Source organism: Equus caballus, chromosome 7 (genome assembly GCF_041296265.1).
Source record: "Equus caballus isolate H_3958 breed thoroughbred chromosome 7, TB-T2T, whole genome shotgun sequence".
NCBI lineage: Eukaryota > Metazoa > Chordata > Mammalia > Perissodactyla > Equidae > Equus > Equus caballus.
This window is the reverse complement of record NC_091690.1, coordinates 38,284,274-38,309,470: the sequence shown is the minus strand read 5'-3', so window position 1 is coordinate 38,309,470 and position 25,197 is coordinate 38,284,274. Positions and strand designations below refer to the sequence as shown.

Sequence of the window (25,197 nt, the reverse complement as noted above, 5' to 3'; positions counted from 1 at the left end):
TGGCAGCGTCCCACAAAGAAAGTAGAGGAGGATTGGCACAGATGTTAGCTCGGGGATAATCTTCTTCAAGCAAAAAAGAGGAAGATGGGCAACAGATGTTAGCTCAGGGCCAGTTTTCGTCACTAAAAAAAAAAGGAATTACCAAAATGTGACACAGAGACACAGAGCGAGCAAATGCCATTGGAAAAATGCTGCTAATAGACTTGCTCGAAGCAGAGTTGCCACAAACCTTCAATTTGTAAAAAAACCCAATATCTGTGAAGCACAATAAAGTGAAGCACAGTACAGCGAGGTATGCCTGGAAAGCAGTCACCTGTTTGTGTGAACATGTGTTTTTGATTCTCTTGGATATATATGCCTTTTTGAATATAGCCACCTTGTGGGTATGACTAGATGGCCGTGCTTATTGTACATTTATACATCTTCTTTGGAAAAATATCTTTCAAGTTCATATTTTAATCAGGTTGTTTGTCTTTCTGTTGTTGAGTTGTAAGAGTTCTTTATATTATTCTGAATACTGGACCCTTGCCAGATACGTTATTTGCAAATATTTTCTCACATTCTGTAAGTTGTCTTTTCATATTCTTTATAGTGTGCTTTGAAGCACAAATGTTTGTAATTTTGGTGAAGTCGAATTTATCTATTTTTTTCTGTGGTTGCATATGCTTTTGGTGTCACATCTAAGAAACCATTACCTAACCCGAGACCACTAAGATTTATTCCCACGGTTTCTTTTAAGAGTTTTGTGGTTTTAATACTTACAGTTATGTCTTTGATCCATTTTGAGTTAATTTTTGTATATGGTGTGATGTAAGGGGTCCAAATTCATTCTGGTGAGTGTGGATATCCAGTTTTTGCAGCACCATTGGTTGGAAAGACTACCCTTTCCCCCTTGAATGGTTCTGACACTCTTGTTGAAGATCTGTCCCCATAGATGTATGAGTTTGTTTCTGGACTCTCAATTCTGTTCCTTTCATTTATATGTGTTCTATGCCAGCACTGCTGTATTTTGATTACTGTAACTTTGGAATGTGTTTTGAAATTGAGAATTGTGAGTCTTCCAACTTTATTCTTCTTTTTTGAGATTATTTTAGCTATTTTGGGCCCCTTGCAGTTCCTTGTGAAGTTTAGGATCAACTTGTCTATTTCTGGAAACAAAAGAGTTGAATTTTTTGTAGGAATTATGTTGATTCTGTAGTTCAATTTGCAGATTATTGTTTTTTTTTTTTTTTTTTTGGTGAGGAAGATTGGCCCTGAGCTAACATCTGTTGCCAGTCTTCCTCTTTTTGCTTTAGAAAGATTGTCACTGGACTAACATCTGTGCCAGTCTTCCTCTATTTTGTGTGTGCGACACCACCACAGCATGGCTTGATGAGTGGTGTGTAGATCCATGCCTGGAATCTGAACCTGCAAACCCTGGGCCACTGAAGCAGCATGCATGAACTTAGCCACTACGCCACCAGGGTGGCCCCAGAATATTGCCATTTTAATAATACTAAGTCCTTATCTAACATGGGATGTCTGTCTGTATTCCTTAAGTTTTTCACCAGTGTTTTATGATTTTCGGTACACAAGTGTTGTACCTTTTTTGGATAAATTTATTCCTAAGTATTTTATTCCTTTTGATGTTATTGTGAACATATATATTTTTATATCATTTACCATTTTCCACTTTGATATACTGTTATTTATTCTTTGGTATTCCTAAGCAATTAATAAACTCTTTGTGTGGTTGTGTCTCACTTTTTACATCTCTGGAACTCAGCACAATCTTTCAAAAGTAGTGCTTAGTATTCCTCGGATGAAAGGTACCTCATGATATTCCCTGTTAGATGTGTCGGGGAGTCATTCATTCAACAAGCACTCATTGGCTATTGGATATGTTTCAGGTGGCATACTATATGTTGTAAATATACAAAAAGTAAGACAACATTCCTTCCCTTGAGATGTTCATACTTAATTGAGGAGACTAAACTATGAGAGGATAATTATAGCATAACATTCTACATGTTAGAATCAAGGTACGTTAGTTGAGGTTAATTCCATGTCTTCATTTATTTATCCATACATATATATTCAATAAATATGGAGAAATTAACTCTGTTTTGAAGGATCAGAAAATGCTACATAGAGGAGGTGACATTTGATTGGTATTTTAAAGGAGAGTGGGAGTTCCCTGAGTAGAGACTGGGACATCACGAGCAAAGGCCAAGTCTCAAAAGGCCATGTGTTCATCATATCATTATCCATAGAAAAAAGTTAGAAGTAATGCACATCTTCAAATGTAGGAATGGGTTATGTAAATTATGGACTATTCATACAGGGAAATCCTGTGCAGTCACTAAAAATCATGTAGAATATTTGCTGGAGTGGAAACAATGTTCATGTTTTATTGATAAATTTAAAAAACCTCCAAGAGAGCAAGATACTGTTTCTGTAAAACAAAAATTTATATGTAGGTATAAAAATTGTTGGAAGAACTTGTAGGAACAAGGTAATAGTTACAATTTTGGAGGGAATGCTTTGATAATAGATAGGCAGAAAAATGACTTCCCTGTTTAAGGATTAGAGCAAAGAGATGTGAAAGTTTTTCATATACGATTTTGTAAAACAGAACTTTTCTCTGTCATTCTGAAGGGCAGAGTAATTCTTAAATCATGTGTTCCACTTTTTGAGAGAAAAATAGGCCCTGAGAATCCTCGTGCATTCCTTTAATTCTAATTTAATTTGTATCTGATAAAATAATTCCCAAGCCCGTGTATGTTTTTTTCTGGTGGATTGGCAACACCAATGCTTCAGATTGCATGGATGTGTTCAAATCTTGCATGTGCTACTTTGTAGCAGAACATCGCCAAATTCTCTGACTTTCCTGTTTCAATCTTAGTTCAGTATCGTCAGTTGTAACATGTGGTGTACGATGGCATTGTCATGTTGAGGAGAATTGATACTGGTGTGGTGTAGAATGAGTGGTGTGGAATACAGCTGGTAGTGTGTTCTCATTGTGCCATACTCTCCTGACCACTAGGGAGAGTGTCAGTGCGTCCTGGTCTTGTTTTCCTTCTTCATACTAAAAAGGAAGTGCAGTTCCTGGATACCCTGGAATACTGGAGGGCAGCTAGTGTCCTTCCAGCTAAGGAAGTTGTAGATGATTGGACCGGGGATTGGATAGGTGAAGAGGAAAAAAGATGATAACACTGAGGCACAAGAGGCTGTACCATGTCATTTTCTTATTTTAGCCCACTTTTGTAGAGCATGAATAAGCTATCTTTAAAAATTAGTACAAAGAATTACTCTGGTCATAGAAATAGATTGTTGAATCATCTATATTTTCCTGGAACACATTCTACTGGGTTAAATATTTTAAAAATAAATTCCTTTTCACTCTATTAAGATTTTATGATTTTTGTGTCTGTATTCATTAATGATGTTGACCTATAGATTGTACTTTCCCACTAGCCCGAGTATGGGGAACTTCACTGCTCCACCCCCTTTTTTAAAATGTATGCCCTGTAACAGAGTGTGGAAATAGAAATTACCTGTTCTTTGGAGGCTTAGTAGAAGTTTCCTGTTAAAACCTTTTGGGCCTGGTTTCCATTTGAGGGCTTAATCTTTAATTACCATTTCAAGTTATGATTTTATTTTAGTCTAGTCAGGTTCTTTTGTATCTCCTTAGGTCAGTTTTTATCATTTATATTTTCTTAGAAAATTGCCCATTTAATGTAGGTTTTCAGATTTATGAGTGTAAGTTGTACATAAGATATTCTTAAATTTGGTTTTATCAAGAAATCAGCTTGTGGTTTTTATTGATCAACTTAATATTCCCTTCCCTCCCGTACCCCAGTCCCTCCCTCCCCTCCTCTCCTCCTCCCCTCCCCACTGCATCCCTTCTGCTGTTCCCTCATACTATTAGTTCCTAAACATACTTTTTTCTTTCCACATTTTTTGTTATTTTGTCGTTTTTTTGTTTCTTGAATTCAAAGTTTAATTCTCTTGTTTATTCGTTTTTTCCTGGAAAAGAGTTGTAACAAACATGTATTTTCTACTTGCCGGTCAATAACTAGCTTTATCATAGATCAACTTTGTCAAATATTGATATTATTCTACGTATGCTTATCTTTTCTTTAGAGAAATAAAATTCTGTAGGTACTGTTGTCATTCGTTTTCAATAAGTGCATTTAAGTTTGGACGTTCTTCCCCTGAGTTGTACTTTGAACAAACTCTGCAGGTTTCGATATATAAGTGTTATATTTGTTTCATTTAGAGAAATTGAAATCTCAAAAAAAAAGAGATAAAGATAATTTCTAGAAAGGGCTTCTTGTTTTAGGTAAAACCACATGTAGTTTCAAATTCTGTAAACTTATTATCTTTATTGCACTTCTCCCTGTTGTGTAACCTCTGTTGTCCAGAAACAAAGATTTATTCACATTCCGCAAAATATTTTTCACTAAAAAGGAAAAAAATGTCTTGCAACATTCAAAGATTTTATTAGTTTATTCTTTATCCATTTGAGGCATCAATCTCTTCCTGTTGTGCTTTATGCGGCACCGCCATCTAGTGTCTAGGATACTGAAATGGATTTGTGGTCTACATTTTCTTTTATCATTTGCTTATCTGAAGCTGTGAATTAATATGTTTCTTTTTATCTGATTTCATATAAAGCCTTAAGTTAAATTAACCTGAATGCAGGAGCTCAGGTTTTGACTGAAATAAGGCATAGGAAAAATGTGAATTTCATACCTGTTTCTTGAGCTTTCTCTCCTGAAACCGCCCTGCAAGGGGCTCAGCAGTGATGCTGTGGCTTTCTCTCGTCAGATGCACTGCTGCCTTCAAACAGAGAAATGTGGACAGAGCTAGTAAAGTTGACCTGAGTGTAAAAATGTTTGAGAGTAATAATATAAAATAAAAACTCCTGGATTTTCATTTTAAATGAAGTAATCAGAATTATAATAAAAATATAAGCCACTGTTTATTTTTTAAGCCAATATTTATTGAATGCTTTCTGTGAGCCAGATATCATACTAAATACTATTTGTATGTTATCTCATTTACTCTTCACAACAGTTTCAGATGAGGAAATTGAGGTAAAAAGAGTTTAAGAACTTACCTAAGGTCACAGCTGGTAAGTGGTGGGGCCTGTGTTTGAATCAAGGCCATAGAGCCATTCTGCATGTTCCTGTCTAGTGCTAGAAAAGAGTAAACTGACAAAACTACTGTTTTAACAGAAGGAATAAACCATAGTTTTGAAATGTCCTACATCTTTAATATAGTTAAAGGTAAAAAAAGAGTGAAGCGTAATAGTGCAGTGTAACCTGTGTGATCTTAAGTAAATTCCTTAACTTTTGTGGTCCTCAGTTTCCTCATTCATAAAATAAGAATAATTATATATCTATTCCAAGTATATCACAGAATACTGTGAGAATTAAGTGAGGTGATAATTAAAAAACAAACCAGATTGCTCAATAAATTTTAAAGAACTTTAAAGAAAGGGAAATAGGGAACTTTAGTGAAGTCAGACCATAATATGTAAAATGTGGAAAGTAATACTTTCCTGATGACTTGGGGTATTGTCAGGATCGAGGCAGTGGATAAAGAAATTCTTTACAAATAGGAAGCTTTATAGCCATAAGGAACAGTCTCTCCTCTCAAGAGAGACTGTATTGCTAATATTCTTGATGATCTAGTAATCAATTTATTTAGATGTAATACTCCTTTTTGTTTTTGTTTTTTTTTTTTTGAGGAAGATCAGCCCTGAGCTAACATCTGCTGCCAATCCTCCTCTTATTCCTGAGGAAGACTGGCCCTGAGCTAACATCCGTGCCCATCTTCCTCTACTTTACATGTGGGACACCTGCCACAGCATGGCTTCCAAGCAGTGCCATCTCCATACCCGGGATCCAAACCGGCGAACCCCGGGCCGCTGAAGCAGAACGTGCGCATTTACCCGCTGTGCCCCCTGGCCGGCCCCTAATACTCCTTTTAACGTGGAAACTAACCTTATATAAAATTGTGAAATGGAGAAGGTAAATTAAAATAACAAATGCTTTTTCTGTAATTATAATTTAAACATTTAGCACCAGTTTCAGATAGAATTAAACCTGTGCCTTAGATACTGAAATTGTAGTGTATTTACAAGGTTTGAGATTTAAAAATAAAGCATAAGAGAAACTATAAAAAACACATCATTGTGTTTTCTCCCTTTGAATAGCAACATTGAAAATCTTTTGTCAACAGGTAAGATTATACATAGAGATTCCATATTTTCAGTTTCAGTATTTCAAATACCTGGTAAATTATTTACCAGTTCAATTGACTATTGACTATATATGGTTTCCTTTGGAAACAGGATGGGTTTTCTTCCTGATTAAGAGTTCATCTAAATGTAGGCATTAAGGTTTAAGGAGATATGTATCAGCAACAAGTTTTAGTATCTATTGGTGAGACTTTGTCATTAACAAAAATGAATTAAACCAATGAAAAGGTTGTTTCCCCCATTTTGTTAATACTGCTTGCAATTTCAAGATTAACTTATAGATATTTCCAGTTAAAAATATTTTATATAGGGGCCAGCTCATTGGTACAGCAGTTAAGTTCACATGTTCCGCTTTGGCAGCCCGGGGTTTGCCAGTTTGAATCCTGGGTGCGGATGTGGCACAGCTTGGCACAATAAGCCATTCTGTGGTAGGCGTCCCACATATAAAGTAGAGGAAGATGGGCATGGATGTTAGCTCAGGGCCAGTCTTCCTCAGAAAAAAAAGGAGGATTGGCAGCAGTTAGCTCAGGGCTAATCTTCCTCAAAAAAAATTTATATAAAAGTATATATTATTATGTGTGTAACCATTTGAAACAAAAGCTGTGATAATTTTACTATTCCCACTCTTAACAAAAAATTTAGTTTTCGTCAGATGCAAACAAAAATTTGAACCTACTTTTCTACACATTCTGTACTAATACTTCCTCTTAGGCTGGGAAATCATTGTGTTTTGAGGGGAGGATTTAAAATGAAAAGTTCCCATAGTGAGTTATCACTGCTACTCTCATCCAAGTACTGGATTTTAACTGTGTCTCATTTGAGGTTATCCAGTCCAAGAGTTAGGTGTGTAAAATTGGTTGAAAACCAACGATGAGAACCAGCGATGAAAAAATAGATCATTGGAGTCACATTAAACATGCAGTTTACTTCTAGGATTCGACTTAATATGCTTGGAAAAATAGTATTGCTGTGCCTGAAACTGTGAAGGGTCTAAGATGTTACTCTACTTATAATCCAACAAGTCAGTTTGCCACAGTTATAGACACCCCCCCACACACACACCCTAACAGAAACATGAGGTCTCTGGATCAGAGGTCAGACCTTTTATTTACTCGTGGAGTAACTTGTGTTGGTTCCTTATGCCCCAGTTCTCCATGAGGTAAGGCAGTGAGAACCAGATACACCTATGTATATAGTAGGGTTTTTGCCACAAGAGACAAACTCTGAAATTATGAAACTTGAGGCTTGTATAGGATAGCTAGCACTTCTGTCCATTTGCCTTTATGGGGATGGAGAGAGGGACTTAAGCTCTGGAATGTAAACAGGTCCTCTCTGGGAAAAAGAAGGAAAGATCTCTTTCATAAATACCCTGAAATGTAAACATATGGCTATGGGGAGAGAGAAAACTTTATCTCTCTCTGGAGGGCTCTGTCTTTAGGATGCTATTCAGTCATCCTTTCACCCAAGTGCCAAAGCTGTTTGCTCTGAAAGTCCTGACCATACAGAAATGTGAAAATTTTCATGAAGCATTGCTTCCTGACAAGTGTATTAAGTTCTAGAGGAAGCATCTGTAGGATGGGAGATGTAATTCTGCTGTTTTGTCATTTAATCTCATTTCCCATGTATTCTTCATGCTGTGGGGCATCTCATTGAGCTGAGGGTGATTCTAGTGTTTACAGATGAGCAAACCACTTACTTCCTCTGGTACTCAACTGAGGAAACAGTGCTCAATTCCAATTCTGGAAGGAAAACTGTTAGGTTTATTAAGATGCATGTACGTCTCTAGCTTTTTCCTAAGAAATTTGAAGTACAGTTTTGTCAGTCATTGATACTTGCTTTATGTGCTGAAATTAAAAACTTATTTCCCTTATTACCTTCTTAAGATTTAACTCTCATATAGAGTTATTCTTCCATTTGGCATTCTCAACTCAGTAATTTTGAAGTATCTTCAGTGTTGAATATTAGGATGTTGACGGTAGGGGTGAGTGGACCACATAATATTGTGCAACATAAGTTATCTTTCATGTTTCCACAGCTACTACAGGCTATAGAGTTGAGTTGAAGGAAACTGTTTACAAACTACATGGGTATGTCATAGTGAAATTGCAACCATAATAGAACTATAAAAGATGAATAAGAGAAGAGAACTCCTTCTGTGTCCTATTTGCAGTCTGTTGATTAGGCTTTGATGAATGTTTCTTTTTTTATGTGGGTGGGATATATTTTTACCCTTCTTTACGCTAATGATTTCCATTCTTGATGCAGCGAAAGGACTTTTCTGAACGTTTGAAGGATTGCTGAATAGAGTTGTATTTTTAAAGATCCCGACAGCACTAATTACAGATTGGTTCCCATGGTGATAGAGAAGTGAATTCAATATAGGAAAAATAACTCCAAAAATAGATTTGTAAGGAATCCAGAAGTATGGGACTTGGAAATTCTGTTTTCCATTTCTTGTAGACAAAGGATTGAAGATATTGTTAAGTGGAAGGAGGTAAAAATAATTTAAATTATTACATTCATGTCCTAAGTTTCTATAGGCAAAGGTAGCCTAGTCTTTCATAGTGTATACATTGTGGTACATGTGGTTCAGGTACTGTCTAAAACATATGGATGTTCAGACTCATGTACAGGATGTCTTAAAACCCACAAAAAAACTCATTCTGAATGGTGGTTATTGAATACCTTGTATGTGCTAGGTACTTATGTAAGTGTCATTGGCAAAAGAGATGAGATTCTTTCCTCAGGGAAAACAAGCAATATACCGATAAACGTGGTAAGATAAGAAAAATCTAATACATGTTGTAAGAGTGCTTATAGGAATTCAAAGGCAGGAGAGGTTATTGCCTGTGGCATTCAAGAAAGGCATTAGGGAAAACGTGGTTTAGAAGGTATTTGGAGAAATGCCTTCAGTCTTTCAAGGCTCATCGAAGGTATTTGGGCTTCACATTTAAATTACATTCTTAGTAGGAACTGAAAAGAATCGAGGGGTTTTGAGAAGAAAGTACCATTGTCATTGTGTAATGGGAAATGGAGACAGACCAAGTAGAAGACGACTATAATGATCCAGTTGCAATAGGCTAAACCAGATGCTGAGGTCTGGAACCAGGGAGGTAGCAGCAGAGAACGGGAAAAAAGGGACAGGTGTGAGAGACCAGTTTTGGGAGATAGGAATGATTAATGAATCAAAGATGAGATCAGATCTTGACCCTGGCAAAATGAAAAGAAAGGATGTGTGGAGAGGAGTAGTAGAGGAATCGAGGATGATTAGGTTGGTCAGGTAAGTGAATGTTTATGCTGTTTATTTACTTTGGAAGTTCAGGAGGAAGAACAGAATATGTGAGGAAAGATAATATATTCAGTTTTGAAAATGAGTACTATATTCCAGTGAGACAATGTTTGTTCAGTAGTTCATCAAATAATTCGTGATTCCCACCAAATTCTAGATACTTTGCAAGATGTTGAGATAGGCACACAACTATCTCATTTTTTTTGATTATATATTATGGTTAAAAATCTGTCAAACGTATATTACAAATAGTTTTATCCCAGTTTGTGACTCATCTTTTCACTTGGTTTATGGTGTCCCTTTTGTGAAAACTTAAAAAATTTTGATGTAGTCAGTTTTATCAGTCTTGTTTTGCCCTTTTCATGTTTTAGCTAAGAAATTTTCCCCTTCCCTGTGGGCATAAAGATATTTTCCTATGTCTCCTTTACTATTATTATTATTATTTTACATTTTAAAGTTTTGATTTTCACACTTAAGTGTTTAATTCACCTGGAGTTATTCTTTGGATATGATGTAAGGTGTGAATCTATTTTTTTCTCCTAGTTATCTTAAACCATTGACTAAGTAATATTTCTTTTTCCTAATGGTTTATAAGGCCCAATTGGCCATATATTGATGTCCAAATATGTGTGTCAGTTATCTGGCTGTGTTTTCTGATGCATTGGTCCATGGTTGTCCCATTGCCAGGATCACACTATCTTAATTAATAGGTTCCTGTTATATCTTGTATTATAGCAAATACCTGAAAACTTAGTGACTTAGCATGACAACCATTTGATTGTATTTCATGATTCCTTGAATTAACTCAGATGGGCAGCTCTCTGTGGGTCTCCCTTGGCTTCTGTCATGCAATTGCGGTCATGTGGAGAGAGTAATTGGGGCTGGATGTGTGGGGCTCAGTGATCCTCCATGTGATCTTTCATCCTTCAGGGCCTTTCTGTGTACTCTTTCTCCAGGAATGCACTACGAACCTTTGGCATGGTGACTTAGGGATCTAAGAGTAAGAAAGCAAAAGCTGTTCGGAACTTTTAATCACTAGTTTTGGAAGTCCCAGAACATTGCTTTCTCCACATTTATTGGTTCAAACAGTTATAAGGGTAGCATAATTCAGAAAGAGGGGGGAGAAACTCTACTTCTTGTTGGGAGGAATAGTAAGTTCATACAGAGAGGCACTGAATTGTAGCTTTATAATAAGTCCTGATAGGTAGGGCAAATCTCCTGACTTCATCAAAATTATCGTAGTTATTTTGGCTCATTGTTTTTCCATATACATTTTAGATTCTTTTTGACAAATCCTTTGGAGAAAGAAAGAAGCTATTGAAATTTTGATAAGAATTACACTTAATCTATAGGTTAATTGAGGGATAATTACTGTACTTACCATACTGAATTTTCAAACCTATTTGGATTTATTTATATCTTCCTTCACATCTTTCAATAACATTTGGTAATTTCCTCTGATATTCTGCACCTTTTATTTGGTTTATTTTTACATAACTAGTTTTTATTGCTAATGTGAATGGAATATTTTTTTCAATTTCATTTTGTATCTATTATCAGTCATTCCCTTTCTCTCCCAAACCTGTGCCCACCTCTCACCGCCAGAGCTCTGGTAATTGCTGATCTGCTTTCTGTCTGTCTGCATTCGCCTATTCTGGATATTTCATATAAATGGAGCCATGCAATATGTGATCTTTTGTGAGTAGGTTTTTTGACTTAGCATAGTGTTTTCAAAGTTCATCTAAGATACAGCATGTGTCAGTACCTCACTGTATTTATTAAATAATGTTCCATCATATGGCTACATGCTACATTTTATACATTTTTAATTTTGCATCTTAAGTTTAGTACTTCTGAGAGACTTAACTTTTGGAAAGATGGGGTAGACAGTTGTGAGTTTCATGTTTGTTTTTTAAAACTGTTTTAACCATTTTATATGTACAGTTCAGTGCCATTAAATACGTTCACATTGTTGTGAAAAAATCACCGTTATCCATCTCCAGAATTTTTCATTAACATAAACTGAAGAATACAAGGATGATTCAACATATGTAAATCAGTCCATGTAATACACCACATTAGCTGCATAAATGAAAAAAATCACATGTTCTCTGTTGATGCAGAAAAAGTTCTTTTTTTAATTAAGATTATGATATTTAACAACCTTGTGAAATTTCAGTTGTACATTATTGTTAGTCATGTTGTAGGTACACCACTTCACCCTTTGTGCCCTCCCCCCACCCCCCCTTTCCCCTGGTAACCACCGATCAGTTCTCTTTGTCTATATGTTAACTACCACCTATGAGTGGAGTCATACAGAGTTCGTCTTTCTCTGTCTGGCTTATTTCACTCAACATAATACCCTCAAGTTCCATCCATGTTGTTGTAAATGGGACGACTTTGTCCTTTTTATGGCTGAGTAGTATTCCATTGTATATATATACCATATCTTCTTTATCCAGTCATCAGTTGCTGGGCACTTAGGTTGGTTCCAGGTCTTGGCTATTGTGAATAATGCTGCAATGAACATAGGGGTGCATGGGACTTTTGGAATTGCTGATTTCAGGCTCTTAGGATAGATACCCAGTAGGGGGATGGCTGGGTCATAAGGTATTTCTATTTTTAACTTTTTGAGAAGTCTCCGTACTGTTTTCCATAGTGCCTGCACCAGTTTGCATTCCCACCAGCAGTGTATGAGGGTTCCTTTTTCTCCACATCCTCTCCAACATTTGTCACTCTTGGTTTTGGATATTTTTGCCATTCTAACAGGTGGAAGGCGATATCTTAGTGTAGTTTTGATTTGCATTTCCCTGATGATTAGTGATGATGAGCATCTTTTCATGTGTCTATTGGCCATCTGTATATCTCCTTTGGAGAAATGTCTGTTCATGTCCCCTGCCCAGCTTTTGATTGGGTTGTTTGATTTTTTGTTGTTGAGCTATGTGAGTTCTTTATGTATTATGGAAATTAACCCTTTGTCAGATAAGTAACTTGTAAATATTTTTTCCCAATTAGTGGGCTGTTTTTTTGTTTCAGTCCTGTTTTCCCTTGCCTTGAAGAAGCTCTTTACCCTGATGAAGTCCCATTTGTTTATTCTTTCTATTGTTTCCCTCATCTGAGGGGTTATGGTGTCTGAAAAGATTCTTTTGAAACTGATGTCAAAGAGTGTACTGCCTGTATTCTCTTCTGGAAGACTTATTGTTTCAGGCCTAATCTTTAGGTCTTTGATCCGTTTTGAGTTTATCTTTGTGAATGGTGAAAAAGAATGGTTAATTTTCATTCTTTTACATGTGGCTGTCCAGTTTTCCCAGCACCATGTGTTGAAGAGACTTTCTTTCCTTCATTGTAGGCCCTCAGCTCCTTTGTCGAAGATTAGCTGTCCATAGATGTGTGGTTTTATTTCTGGACTTTCAATTCTGTTCCATTGATCTGTGCACCTGTTTTTGTACCAGTACCATGCTGTTTTGATTACTGTAGCTTTGTAGTATGCTTTGAAGTTAGGGATTGTGATGCCTCCTCTGCCTTTGTTCTTCTTTCTCAGGATTGCTTTAGCAATTCAGGGTCTTTTGTTGCCCCATATGAATTTTAGGAATCTTTGTTCAATTTCTGTAAAGAATGTCATTGGGATTCTGATTGGGATAGCGTTGAATCTGTAGATTGCTTTAGGTAGTATGGACATTTTAACTATGTTTATTCTTCCAATCCATGTGCATGGAATGTCTTTCCATCTCTTTATGTCGTCATCAATTTCTTTCAAGAAAGTCTTGTAGTTTTCATTGTATAGATCTTTCACTTCCTTGCTTAAATTTATCCCAAGGTATCTTATTCTCTTTGTTGCGATCGTGAATGGGATTGAGTTCTTGAGTTCTTTTTCTGTTAGTTCATTGTTAGAGTATAGAAATGCTACTGATTTATGTATGTTGATTTTATATCCTGCAGCTTTGCTGTAGCTGTTGATTGTTTCTAATAGTTTTCCAATGGATTCTTTGGGGTTTTCTTTATATAAGATCATGTTGTCTGCAAACAGCGAGAGTTTTACTTCTTCATTGCCTATATGGATTCCTTTTATTTCTTTTTCCTGCCGAATTGCTCTGGCCAACACCTCCACTACTATGTTGAATAACAGTGGTGAAAGTGGGCACACTTGTCTTGTTCCTCTTCTCAGAGGGATGGGTTTCAGTTTTTGTCTGTTGAGTATGATGTTGGCTGTGAGTTTGTCATCTATGGCCTTTATTATGTCGAGGTACTTTCCTTCTATACCCATTTTATTGAGGGTTTTTATCATAACTGGATGTTGGATCTTGTCGAATGCTTTCTCTGCATCTATTGAGATGATCATGTGGTTTTTGTTTCTCATTTTGTTAATGTAGTGAATCACGTTGATTGACTTGCGGATGTTGAACCATCCCTGTGTCCCTGGTATAAATCCCACTTGATCATGGTGTATAATCTTTTTGATATATTGCTGTATTCGGTTTGCCAAAATTTTGTTGAGGATTTTTACGTCTATGTTCATCAGTGATAACTGGCCTGTAGTTTTCCATCTTCGTGTTGTCCTTGTCAGGTTTGGGGATCAGGGTGATGTTGGCTTCATAGAGTGTGTTAGGGAGTGCTCCATCTTCCTCAATTTTCTGGAATAGTTTGAGAACGATAGGTATTAACTCTTCTTTGCATGTTTGGTAGAATTCTCCAAAGAAGCCGTCTGGTCCTGGACTCTTAGTTTTGGGGTGATTTTTGATTACTGTTTCTATTTCTTTACTTGTGATTGGTCTATTCAGATTCTCTATTTCTTCCTGCTTCAGTTTTGGGAGGTTGTATGAGTCTAGGAATTTATCCATTTCTTCTAGGTTGTTCAATTTGTTGGCATATAGTTTTTCATAGTATTCTCTTATGATCCTTTGTATTCTTCGGTATCTGTTGTGATTTCTCCTCTCTCATTTCTAATTTTATTTATTTGAGACTTCTTTCTTTTTTTTTAGTGAGTGTGGCTAAGGATTTATTGATTTTGTTAATTTTTTCAAAGAATCAACTCTTTGTTTCATTGACCCTTTCTACTGTCTTTTTTGTTTCAATATCGTTTATTTCTACTCTAACTTTTATTATTTCCCTCCTACTGACTTAGGGCTTTGTTTGTTCTTCTTTTTCTAATTCTGTTAGGTGTTGTTTGAGGTTGTTTATGTGAGATTTTTCTTGCTTATTGAGGTGAGCCTCTATTGCAATGAATTTCCCTCTTAGGACTGCTTTTGCTCTGTGTCCCAAATGAGTTGGTATGGCATGTTTTCATTTTCATTTGTCTCCAGATAATATTTGATTTCTTCTTTCATTTCTTCAGTAATCCATTGTTTGTTCAGTACCATGTTGTTTAGTCTCCACATTTTTGCCCCTTTCCCAGCTTTATTCTTGTAGTTGATTTCTAGTTTCATAGCATTATGATCTGAAAAGATGCTTGGTATTATTTCAGCCCTCTTGAATTTAGTGATACTTGCTTTGTTTCCCAAGATACGGTCTATCATTGAGAATGTTCCATGCGTACTTGAGAAGAATGTGTAACCTGCTGTTTTTGGATGAAGTGTTCTATATATACCTATTAAGTCCATCTGGTCTAATTTTTCATTTAATTTTATAATTTCCTTGTTGATTTTCTGTCTGGATGATCTATCCATTGGTGTTAATGGGGTGTTGAGGTCCCCTAGTATTATTGTATTGTTGTTGATGTCTCCTTTTAGTTTTGTTAATAGTTGCTTTACAAATTTTGGTGCTCCTGTGTTGGGTGCATATATGTTTATAAGTGTTATGTCATCTTGGTGGAGTGTCCCTTTTATCGTTATATACTGCCCCTCTTTGTCTTTCTTTATCTGTGTTGCTTTAAAGTCTACTTTGTCTGATATAAGAATGGCAACACCTGCTTTCTTTTGTTCATTATTAGCTTGGAGTATTGTCTTCCATCCCTTCACTCTGAGTCTGTGTTTGTCTTTAGGGGCTGAGCTGTGTTTCCTGGAGGCAGCATATTGTTGGATCTTGTTCTGTGATCCATCCTGCCACTCTGTGTCTTTTTATTGGAGAGTTCAGTCCATTTACATTTAGAGTGATTATTGAAACGTGGGGGCCTACCGCTGCCATTTTATCACTTGTTTTCTGGTTCTCTTGCATTTCCTTTGTTTCTTGTCCCATGATTTTTGGATTCCTACTTCAGGTAGGTAAATTTCTGTATTGGCTTTCTTACTTGTAATTTGTGTCTTTATTCTTGTTATTTGTTTAGTGGTTACTAGGTGGCTTGTAAAACTCATCTCATAGATGAGATAGTCCTTTTTATGATAGCCTCTTATTTCCTTAAATTAAAACGTTTCATCCCTTTTCTCTTCCCCTTCTAGGTTGTTATTGTCAGATTTTTTTTTCCCTCTTCCTTCTTGTGTTGTGAGTTCGTGGTTAAAATGACAGGATTATATTTATTCTTGGTGTTTCCCTTCCATTTATCTTTAATGTTTTATTTAACTTTTGCTAACCTGTTCTGATGGAGAGCTGCTACTTTCTGTTATTGTCCTTTTACTTATCTCCTTTGTTCTGGGTTTTGTATCCTCTTTCCCTTTTTTGATTTTTCAGGTATGAGGGTCTTCCTGAGCATTTCTAAAGAGGAGGTCTTTTGGCAATGAACTCCCTTAACTTTTGTTTATCTGGGAAAATTTTTATTTCTCCATCGTATTTGAAGGATATTTTCGCTGGATAGAGTATTCTTGGCTGCAGGTTTTTGTCCTTCAGAGTTTTGAATATAACATTCCATTCTCTTCTAGCCTGTAAGGTAGCTGCTGAGGAATCTGAGGATAGCCTTATGGGGGTTCCTTTCTAGGTTATTTTCTTCTGCCTGGCTGCCCTTAGTATTTTGTCTTTGTCGTTGACTTTTGCTGGCTTCACTACTATATGCCTTGGGGTTGGTTTTGTTACATTGATAAAGTTTGGAGATCTATTGGCTTCTGTCACATGAAGTTCCATCTCTCTCCCCAGGTTTCTAAAGTTCTCAGCCATTATTTCTTTAAACAGGCTTTCTGCCCCCTTCTCCTTCTCTTCTCCCTCTGGTGTACCTATAATCCTTATGTTGCATCTCCTAATTGAGTTGGATAATTCTCGGAGAGTTTCTTCATTTCTTTTTAGTCTTACTTCTCTCTCCTCCTCTGTCTGCAGCATTTCTATATTCCTATCCTCCAAATTGCTAATTCTGTCCTCCATATTATTGACCCTACTGTTTAGAGAGTCCAGATTTTTCTTAATCTCCTCCATTGTGTTCTTCATCTCCAATATTTCTGATTGGTTCTTCTTTATGGTATCAAGCTCTTTTGTGACATAGCTCCTGAACTAGGTGAGTTGTCTATCTGAATTCTATTTTAACTCATTGAGTTTTTTAGTAATGGCTGTTTTGAATTCCTTGTCATTTAGGTTATAGATTTCATTGTCTTTGGGATTGTTTTCTGGGTACTTGTCATTTTCCTTCTGTTCTGGAGATTTAATATATTTTTCCATACTGTTTGATGGCGTGGATTTGTGCCTCTGCAAAGAGATAGAGTTTAGTTACTGCTTCCACTTGTTTCAACTAGTGTGTGTGTTGGAGCAGCTGTTTAGCCTGCACTGACCAGGGACCCTGTCAGCTGTTACTGACTGGACCTGGCCCCTCCTCATAGTCACAGTAGTCCTGTGGGGTCCCTTGTCAGCTGTGGGGACAATCGCAAGGGTGCCTCAGGCTGCTGGTGCCTACTGTTGCAGACCTCCTAGATGTGCTCCCTCCTTGGGGTCTGCAGTGGTGTTATGGGCTTTCCCAGAGGCTGGGAGCAGGATCACCTATATTTGCAGCTCTGTCACTGTCAGAGCCCACAAGATCTCACTTGTCCACTATAGGTCCCAGCAGAGCTATGGGTATCTTCTTCAGTCTGTGGTTAGCTCACCTAGTTATGCTATTTTGCCCTAGGGCCTTCCAGCCTTGTGATTGCTGGTCGGGACCTCTCCACTAGTGCTGTGCAGAAGCTTTCGCTGAGGGTGCTATGGGAACCTGGAGTTTCCCCCTGGGCTGCGGAGCTGGGCTGCAGGAGCTCTACCCAGCCCCAGGCCATCCCACAGAATCTCTGGGAGCCCCTTGCACCCTCTGGGGCACAGCCAGAGTCCATTAGTCCGGCGGTGGCTGGCGAGCTGCTGCCTTGCCCAGGATCCTGCTCTTTGGGAGCCTCCTGTCGTTCTGAATCCTGGGCGGGGCCTCTCAGCTAATGGCGAGCAGAGGCTTTCCCTGTCGCCAGTGCAGGACCCTGGAGTTTCCCCCTGGGTTTAGATGTAATCATGGGGGGCTTAGGTAGGGCTGTGGTCACCTGTTTCCACCGTTGCTCCGTCGGTGAGTGCACTCTCGTGCCCTTGGTTTGTGGTGATGCTATGGGGCAGTCTGCTGGAAGAGAGCTGCTTGCGGGTACTAGGCTGTCTGGGGATCGGGGGTCGGAGAGTTTTCACCTATCTCCACCTCCTCCCGGGGGAAGTCCGTCCTCCTTCCGAAGTATAGCAGCACGGGTCTCTCAGTCATCCTGAGATGCTATATGGATATCCTTTGTTAACCGTTGAATGATCAATTAGTTGTAGGTTCGAAGGGGGGCAGACAAAGAAGACTACTTACTCCGCCTTCTTGGTCCCACTTCGGGACTGAGATGTAGAAAAAGTTCTTAAGAAATTTAGCACCCTTTCATGATAAAAACATTCAACAAACTGGGAGACCAAATATGAAAAAACCACAGCTAACATCATATGAGTGGTGAAAAAGTGAAAGCATTTCCCCTAACATCAGGAACAAGATAAGAATGCCTGCTTTCACCACTTCTGTTCAACATGGTATTGGAAGTCCTAGCCAGGGCAATTATGCACGAAAAAGAAATGAAGGCATCCAGATTGGAAATAAAGAAGTAAAATTATCTCTCTTCACAAAAGACATGATCTTATATGTAGAAAACCATAAAGATTCCACAAGAAAACTCTTAGAAATAGTAAATGAGTTCAACAGAGTTGCAGAATATAAAGTCAATAATCACATATCACTTGTGTTTCGATATACTAACAATGAATAATTTGAAAAAGGAAATTAAGAAAATAATTCCACTTGCTAGAGCACAGATTTAATCCAGTTCAGCCAGGTCAGGCAACCTGCTCTAGGGACTGGCCCCAGCAAGCAAGCCCTCAGGCTACTTTTCAGCCTGCGTTGACTAAGTGCCTTGATCCTCTACAGGCAGGCAAGGGTGTCTGCCTCTGTGGGGCAGGGCCTGTGTGAGGACCAGGTGAACTGTGGGGGGCAGTGATGGAGAGGTTGGGGCCTCTGCAGTGCAGTGTTGGGGTACACTCCCAGGGGTTGAGAAGTTTGCATGGACCAGGACTGTGTTGATGTAGTGTGTGGTTCTGTGGGGGGTAAGGCTCATCGGCAGTAGAAGTCCTGTGCTTTACAAATCAGCCCCACCTTCCAGAGCCTGAAACAATTGAGTACTCCCTGCCTAGGGCTAGCCCCACCCAGCTGCACTCCTAAGAGAACTGACAACAGCCTTGTAGGCCTGAGGCCTGACACAACTGTAAGCCCCTGAGCCTAGCAACCAGCTACACTGGGTATCAACCCAATTAAGAGGAAAATTGCAATAGGAGTGTGCTGATACACTTTGTAGCCAACAGTGCTGAGGCTCCTCAAACTGGATTTACAAACAGCTGGCCAGGGAAGGAAAGATTAGACTCCCTGGGTAGCTGCAGTGGGAGCAACCCTGCCACAGCAGAAGGACACAAGTAGCCCACAAAGGGGTCACTCCTGGATCTTGTGGACTGGTGACGAGGGGGAAGCACACTGCTGGGCCTCATAAGGCATCTCATACATAAGCCCACTTCTCCAAGATCGGAAGACATAGCTGACTCACTTAATACATAGAAATAAGCACAGAGAAAGAGGCATAATGACGAGACAAAGGCATAGTTTCCAAGAAAGGGAACAGGACAAAACCCCAGAAAAAGGACTAAATGAAACAGAAACAAGCGACCTACTTGACAAAGAGTTAAAACAAAATATCATGAAGAGGTTCACAGATATTGGGAGAGGAGTGGGTGAACACAGTGAGCTCATCAGCAAAGAACTGGAAGATTTTAAAAAAAATCAGAAATGAAGAATACAATACTGGAAATGAAACAGAGTAGAGGATGCAACAGAACGGATCAGCGAGCTGGACGAAAGACTAGAGGAAATCACCCAAGCAGAACAGAAAAAAGAAAAAAGAATTAGAATGCAAACAGTCTAAGGAAACTTGGGGACAATATCAAGTGTGCTAACATTCGAAATATAGGTGGCCCAGAAGGAGAAGAGAGAAACAAAGGGACAGAAAATTTATTTGAAGAAATAATAGATGAAAATTTTTGTAATCTGAGGAAGGAAACATACATCCAAGTTCAGGAAGCACAGAGAGCTCCAAACAAGATAAGCCCAAAGAGGCCCGAACCAAGACATATTATAATTAAAATGTCCAAAATTAAAGATAGAGAATCCTAAAAGCAGCAAGACAAAGTCCACAAGTGACATACAAAGGGATGCCCATCAGGCTATCAGTGGACTTCTCAGCCATGACCCTACAGGCGAGAAGAGAATGGCACGATGTATTTAAAGTGCTAAAAGGAAAAAACCTACAGCCAGGAATACTCTATCCATCAAGGTTGTCATTCAGAATGAAAGGAGAGATAAAGAGCTTCACAGACAAGCAAAAATTAAAGGAGTTTATCACCAAGAAACCAGTTCTACAAGAAATGCTGAAGGGACTTACTTAAGTGGGAAAGCAATGACCACAAATAGAGATAAAAAAAAATTATCAAAAAAACAACAAAAAACCTGGCAATAAAATCACTTGTAAAGGAAAAAATATAGTAAAAGTAGCAGATCAACTACTTGTGAAGATAATATGAAGGTTAAAAGACAAATGTACTAAAATCACCTATTTCAATGATAAGAGGGTAATGGATAGACACACACTAAACAAGAAACTATATATGATTTAAGAAACATAATGTGGAAGGAGGGGAGTGAAAAAGTAGAACTTTTAGAAAGATGTCAAGCTAAAGAGTCTATCAACTCAATATAGACTGTTATATACATAGAATATTAAATAGAATCCTCATGGTAATCTCAAATCAAAAACCTATAATAAGCAAGAAAAAAAGTAACACAAAAGAAGTCAAACATATTACTAAAGATAGCCATCAAACCACAAGGGAAGAGAGCAAGAGAAAAAGACAGGAACGGAGAAGAACTACTAAAACACTCAGGAAAAAAAAGTAACAAAATGGCAATAAATACATATTTATCAATAGCTACTTTAAACGTCAATAGACTAAATGCTCTAATCAAATGCCACAGGGTGGCCAATTTGATAAAAAAAACCAAGACCCATGTATATGCTGTATACAAGAGACACACTTCAGACCTAAAGACACTCACAAACTGAAAGTGAAAAGGTGGAAAAAGATATTCCATGCCAATGTCAAAGAAAAGAAAGTGGGGGTAGCAATACTTATATTAGACAAAATAGATTTTAAAACAAAAACTAACAAGAGACAAAGACAGGCACTATATAACGATAAAGGGAACAATCCAACAAGAAAATATAACACTTGTAAATATGTATGCACCCAACATAGGAGCACCTAAATATATAAAGCAATTATTAACAGACATCAAAGGAGAAATAGACAGTAACACAATAATAGTAGGGGACTTTAACTCTCCACTTACACCAATGGGTAGATCATCCAAACAGAAGATCAATAAGGAAACACTGGCCATAAAGGACACATTCGACCAGATGGACTTAGTAGATATGTAGAGAACATTCCATCCAAAAACCACAGAATACACATTATTTTCAAATGCCTGTGGAACGTTCTCCAGGATTGATCACATATTAGGCCACAAAACAAATCTCAATAAATTTACGAAGATGAAAATAATACCATGCATCTTCTCTGACGACAAAGGTATGAAACTGGAAATCAACTACAGGAAGAAAACCAGAAAAGCCCCAAAAATGTGGAGATTCAACAAAATGCTACTGAACAACGATTGGGTCAATAAAGAAATCAAAGGAGAAATAAAAAAATTCCTGGAGACACATGAAAATGAAAATACGATGTGCCAAAATTTGTGGGATACAGCAAAAGCGGTTCTAAGAGGGAAGTTTATAGCAATTCAGGCCTACCTCAACAAAGAAGAAAAATCCCAAATAGACAATCTAAAAGTGCACCTAAAGGTACTGGAAAAAGAACAACAATCAAAGCTCATAATCAGTAAAAGGAAGGAAATAATAAAAATCAGAGCAGAAATAAATACTATAGAGACTAATAAAACAGTAGAAAAATTAATGAAACCAAGAGTTGGTCCTTTGAAAAGGTAAGCAAGATTAACAAACCCTTAGCTAGACTCACCAAGAAAAAAAGAGAGAAGGCTCAAATAAATAAAATCAGAAATGAAAGAGGAGAGATTACAACGGACAGTTCAGAAATAGAAAAGATAATAAGAAAATACTATGAAAAGCTATATGCCAACAAATTGGATAATCTAGAAGAAATGGATAAGTTCTTAGAAACATACAACCTTCCAAAACTGGACCAAGAAGAAGTGGAAAATTTGAATAGACCGATCACCAGTAAGGAGATCGAAACAGCAATCAAAAACCTCCCCAAAAATGAAAGTCCAGGATCAGATGGCTTCCCGGGTGAATTCTACCAAACATTCAAAGAAGACTTAATACCTGTCCTTCTCAAATTCTTCCAAAGAATTGAAGAGGAAGGGAGGCTTCCTAACTGATTGTATGAAGCCAACATCATCCTGATACTAAAACCAGACAAGGACAACACAAAAAAAGAAAATTGCAGGCCAATATCACTGATGAACATTGATGTAAAAGTCCTCAACAAAATACTAGCAAATCGAATACAGCAATACATTAAAAAGATCATACGTCATGATCACGTGGCCTTCATTCCAGGGATGCAGGGGTGTTTCAGCTTCCCCAAATCTATAAACATGATACACCACATTAACAAAATGAAGAATAAAAATCACATGATCATCTCAATAGATGCAGAGAAAGCATTTGACAAGGTACAGCATCCATTTATGATAAAACTCTAATTAAAACGGGTATAGAAGGAAAATGCCTCAACATGATAAAGGCTGTATGCGACAAACCCACAGCAAATATAATTCTCAACAGAGAAGAACTGAAAGCTCTCCCTCTAAGAACAGGAACCAGACAAGGATGCCCACTGTCACCACTCTTATTTAACATAGTATTGGGAGTCCTAGGCAGAGCAATCATGCAAGAAAAAGAAATAAAAGGGATCCACATTGGAACAGAAGAAGTGAAATTGTCACTCTTGGCAAACGACATGATTTTCTATCTAGAAAACCCTAAAGAATCCACTAAAAAACTTTTAGAAACCATAAAGGAATACAGTCAAGTCGTGTGATACAAAATCAACGTACAACAATTGGTTGCATTTCTGTACACTAACAACAAAGTAGCAGAAAGAGAATTTAAGAATACAATCCCACTTACAATTGCAACAAAAAGAATAAAACATCTAGGAATAAAACTTAACCAAAGAGGTGAAATACCGTACACCAAAAACTATAAAACGTTGAAAGAAATCGAAGAAGACACAAAGAAATGGAAAGATATTCCGTGCTCTTGGATTGGAAGAATTAACATTGTTAAAATGTCCATGCTTCCTAAAGCAATCTATAGATTCAACGCAATCCCTAGCAAAGTTCCAACAACATTTTTCTCAGAAATAGAACAAAGAATCCTAAAATTTATGTGGAGTAACACAAGACCCCGAATAGTCAAAGGATTCCTGAGAAAAAAGAACAAAGCTGGAGGTATCACACTCCCTGATTTCAAAATATACTACAAAGCCATAGTAACCAAAACAGCATGGTACTGACACAAAAACAGACACACAGATCAGTGGGACAGAATCGAAAGCCCAGAAGTAAACCCACACATTTATGGACAGCTAATATTCGACAAGGGAGCCAAGAGCATACAATTGGGGAAGGATAGTCTCTTCAATAAATCGTGTTGGGAAAACTGAATAGCCACATGCAAAAGAATGAAAATAGACCATTCCCTTACATAATGCACAAAACTCAACTCAAAATGGATTAAAGACTTGAATGGAAGACCCGAAACCATGAGACTTCTAGAAGAAAACATAGGCAGTACGCTCTTTGACATCAGTCTTAGCAGCATATTTTCAAGTCCCATGTCTTGATTGGGCAAGGGAAGCAAAAGAAAAAATGAACAAATGGGACTACATCAAACTAAAAAGCTTCTGCACAGTAAAGGAAACCATCAACAAAATGAAAAGACAACCTAACAACTGGGAGAAGATATTTGCAAACCATATATCAGATAAGGTGTTAATATCCAAAATATACAAAGAACTCATACAGCTCAACAACAAAAAAACCAACCATCCAGTTAAAAATGGGCAAAGGATCTGAACAGAGATTTCTCCAGAGAAGATATACAGATGGCCAACAGGTGCATGAAAAGATGCTCAACATCATTAGCTATCAGGGAAATGCAAATCAAAACTTCAATGAGGTATCACCTCCCTCCAGTCAGAATGGCTATGATTAACAAGACAACAAACAACAAATGTTGGAGAGGATGTGGAGAGAAGGGAACCCTTGTACACTGCTGGTGGGAGTGCAAACTGATGCAGCCTGTATGGAAAGCAGTATGGAGTATCCTCAAAAAATTAAGAATAGAGCTACCATATGATTCAACTATCCCACTGCTGGGTATTTATCCTAAGAACTTGAAAACGCAAATGCATAAAGATACTTGTACCCCTATGTTCATCGCAGCATTATACACAATAGCCAAGACTTGGAAGCAGCCTAGGTACCCATCAAGGGACGAATGGATAAAGAAGATGTGGTATTTATACACAATGGAATACTGCTCAGCCATAGGAAATGACGAAATCCGGCCATTTGTGACAACATGGATGGACCTTGAGGGTATTATGCTGAGTGAAATAAGTCAGAGGGAGAAAGTCAAATACCATATGATCTCACTCATAAGTAGAAGATAGAAACAACGACCAGAAAAACACATAGCATTGGAGATTGGACTGGTGGTTACCATTGGGGAAGGGGGGAGGGGGGAGGGCAAAAGGGGTGATTAGGCTCACATGTGAGGGGATGGACTATAATTAGTGTTCGGGTGGTGAACACGATGTAATGTACAGAGAATTCGAAATATGTACATCTGAAAAAAGTAAAAATAAATAAAAATAAGAAAAATAAAATAAAATTTAAAAAAAGATCACTGTCAAAGAGTATACTACCTATATTTTCTTCCAGAAGTTTTACAGTTTCAGGTCTTACCTTCAAGTCTGTGATCCATTTTGAGTTTGTTTTTTTTGTGTGGCATAGGAAAATGGTCTACTTTCATTCTTCTGCATTTGGCTGTCTGGTTTTCCCAACACCATTTATTGAAGAGACTATCTTTTCTCCATTGTATGTTCTTAGCACCTTTGCCAAAGAATAGCTGTCTGTACATGTGTGGTTTTATTTCTGGGCTTTCAATTCTGTTCCATTGATCTGTCT

The 25,197-nt window shown here is 37.6% G+C and overlaps 1 protein-coding gene across 8 annotated transcripts in view; it reads left to right on the top strand.

The window, feature by feature from the left end:
• ARHGAP32 (Rho GTPase activating protein 32) overlaps window positions 1-25,197 on the top strand; it is a 320,124-nt gene that overhangs the window by 161,324 nt on the left and 133,603 nt on the right. The window contains exon 1 of one of the 8 annotated variants that reach the window (XM_023645127.2): window positions 5,961-6,020. The exons of the other annotated variants lie outside the window; for them this stretch is intronic. Coding sequence (XP_023500895.1) covers window positions 6,012-6,020 — 9 coding nt within the window. The 5' untranslated portion in view covers window positions 5,961-6,011. Of the gene's footprint in view, window positions 1-5,960; window positions 6,021-25,197 lie in introns of those variants that run through there. 8 annotated transcript variants of the gene reach the window in all.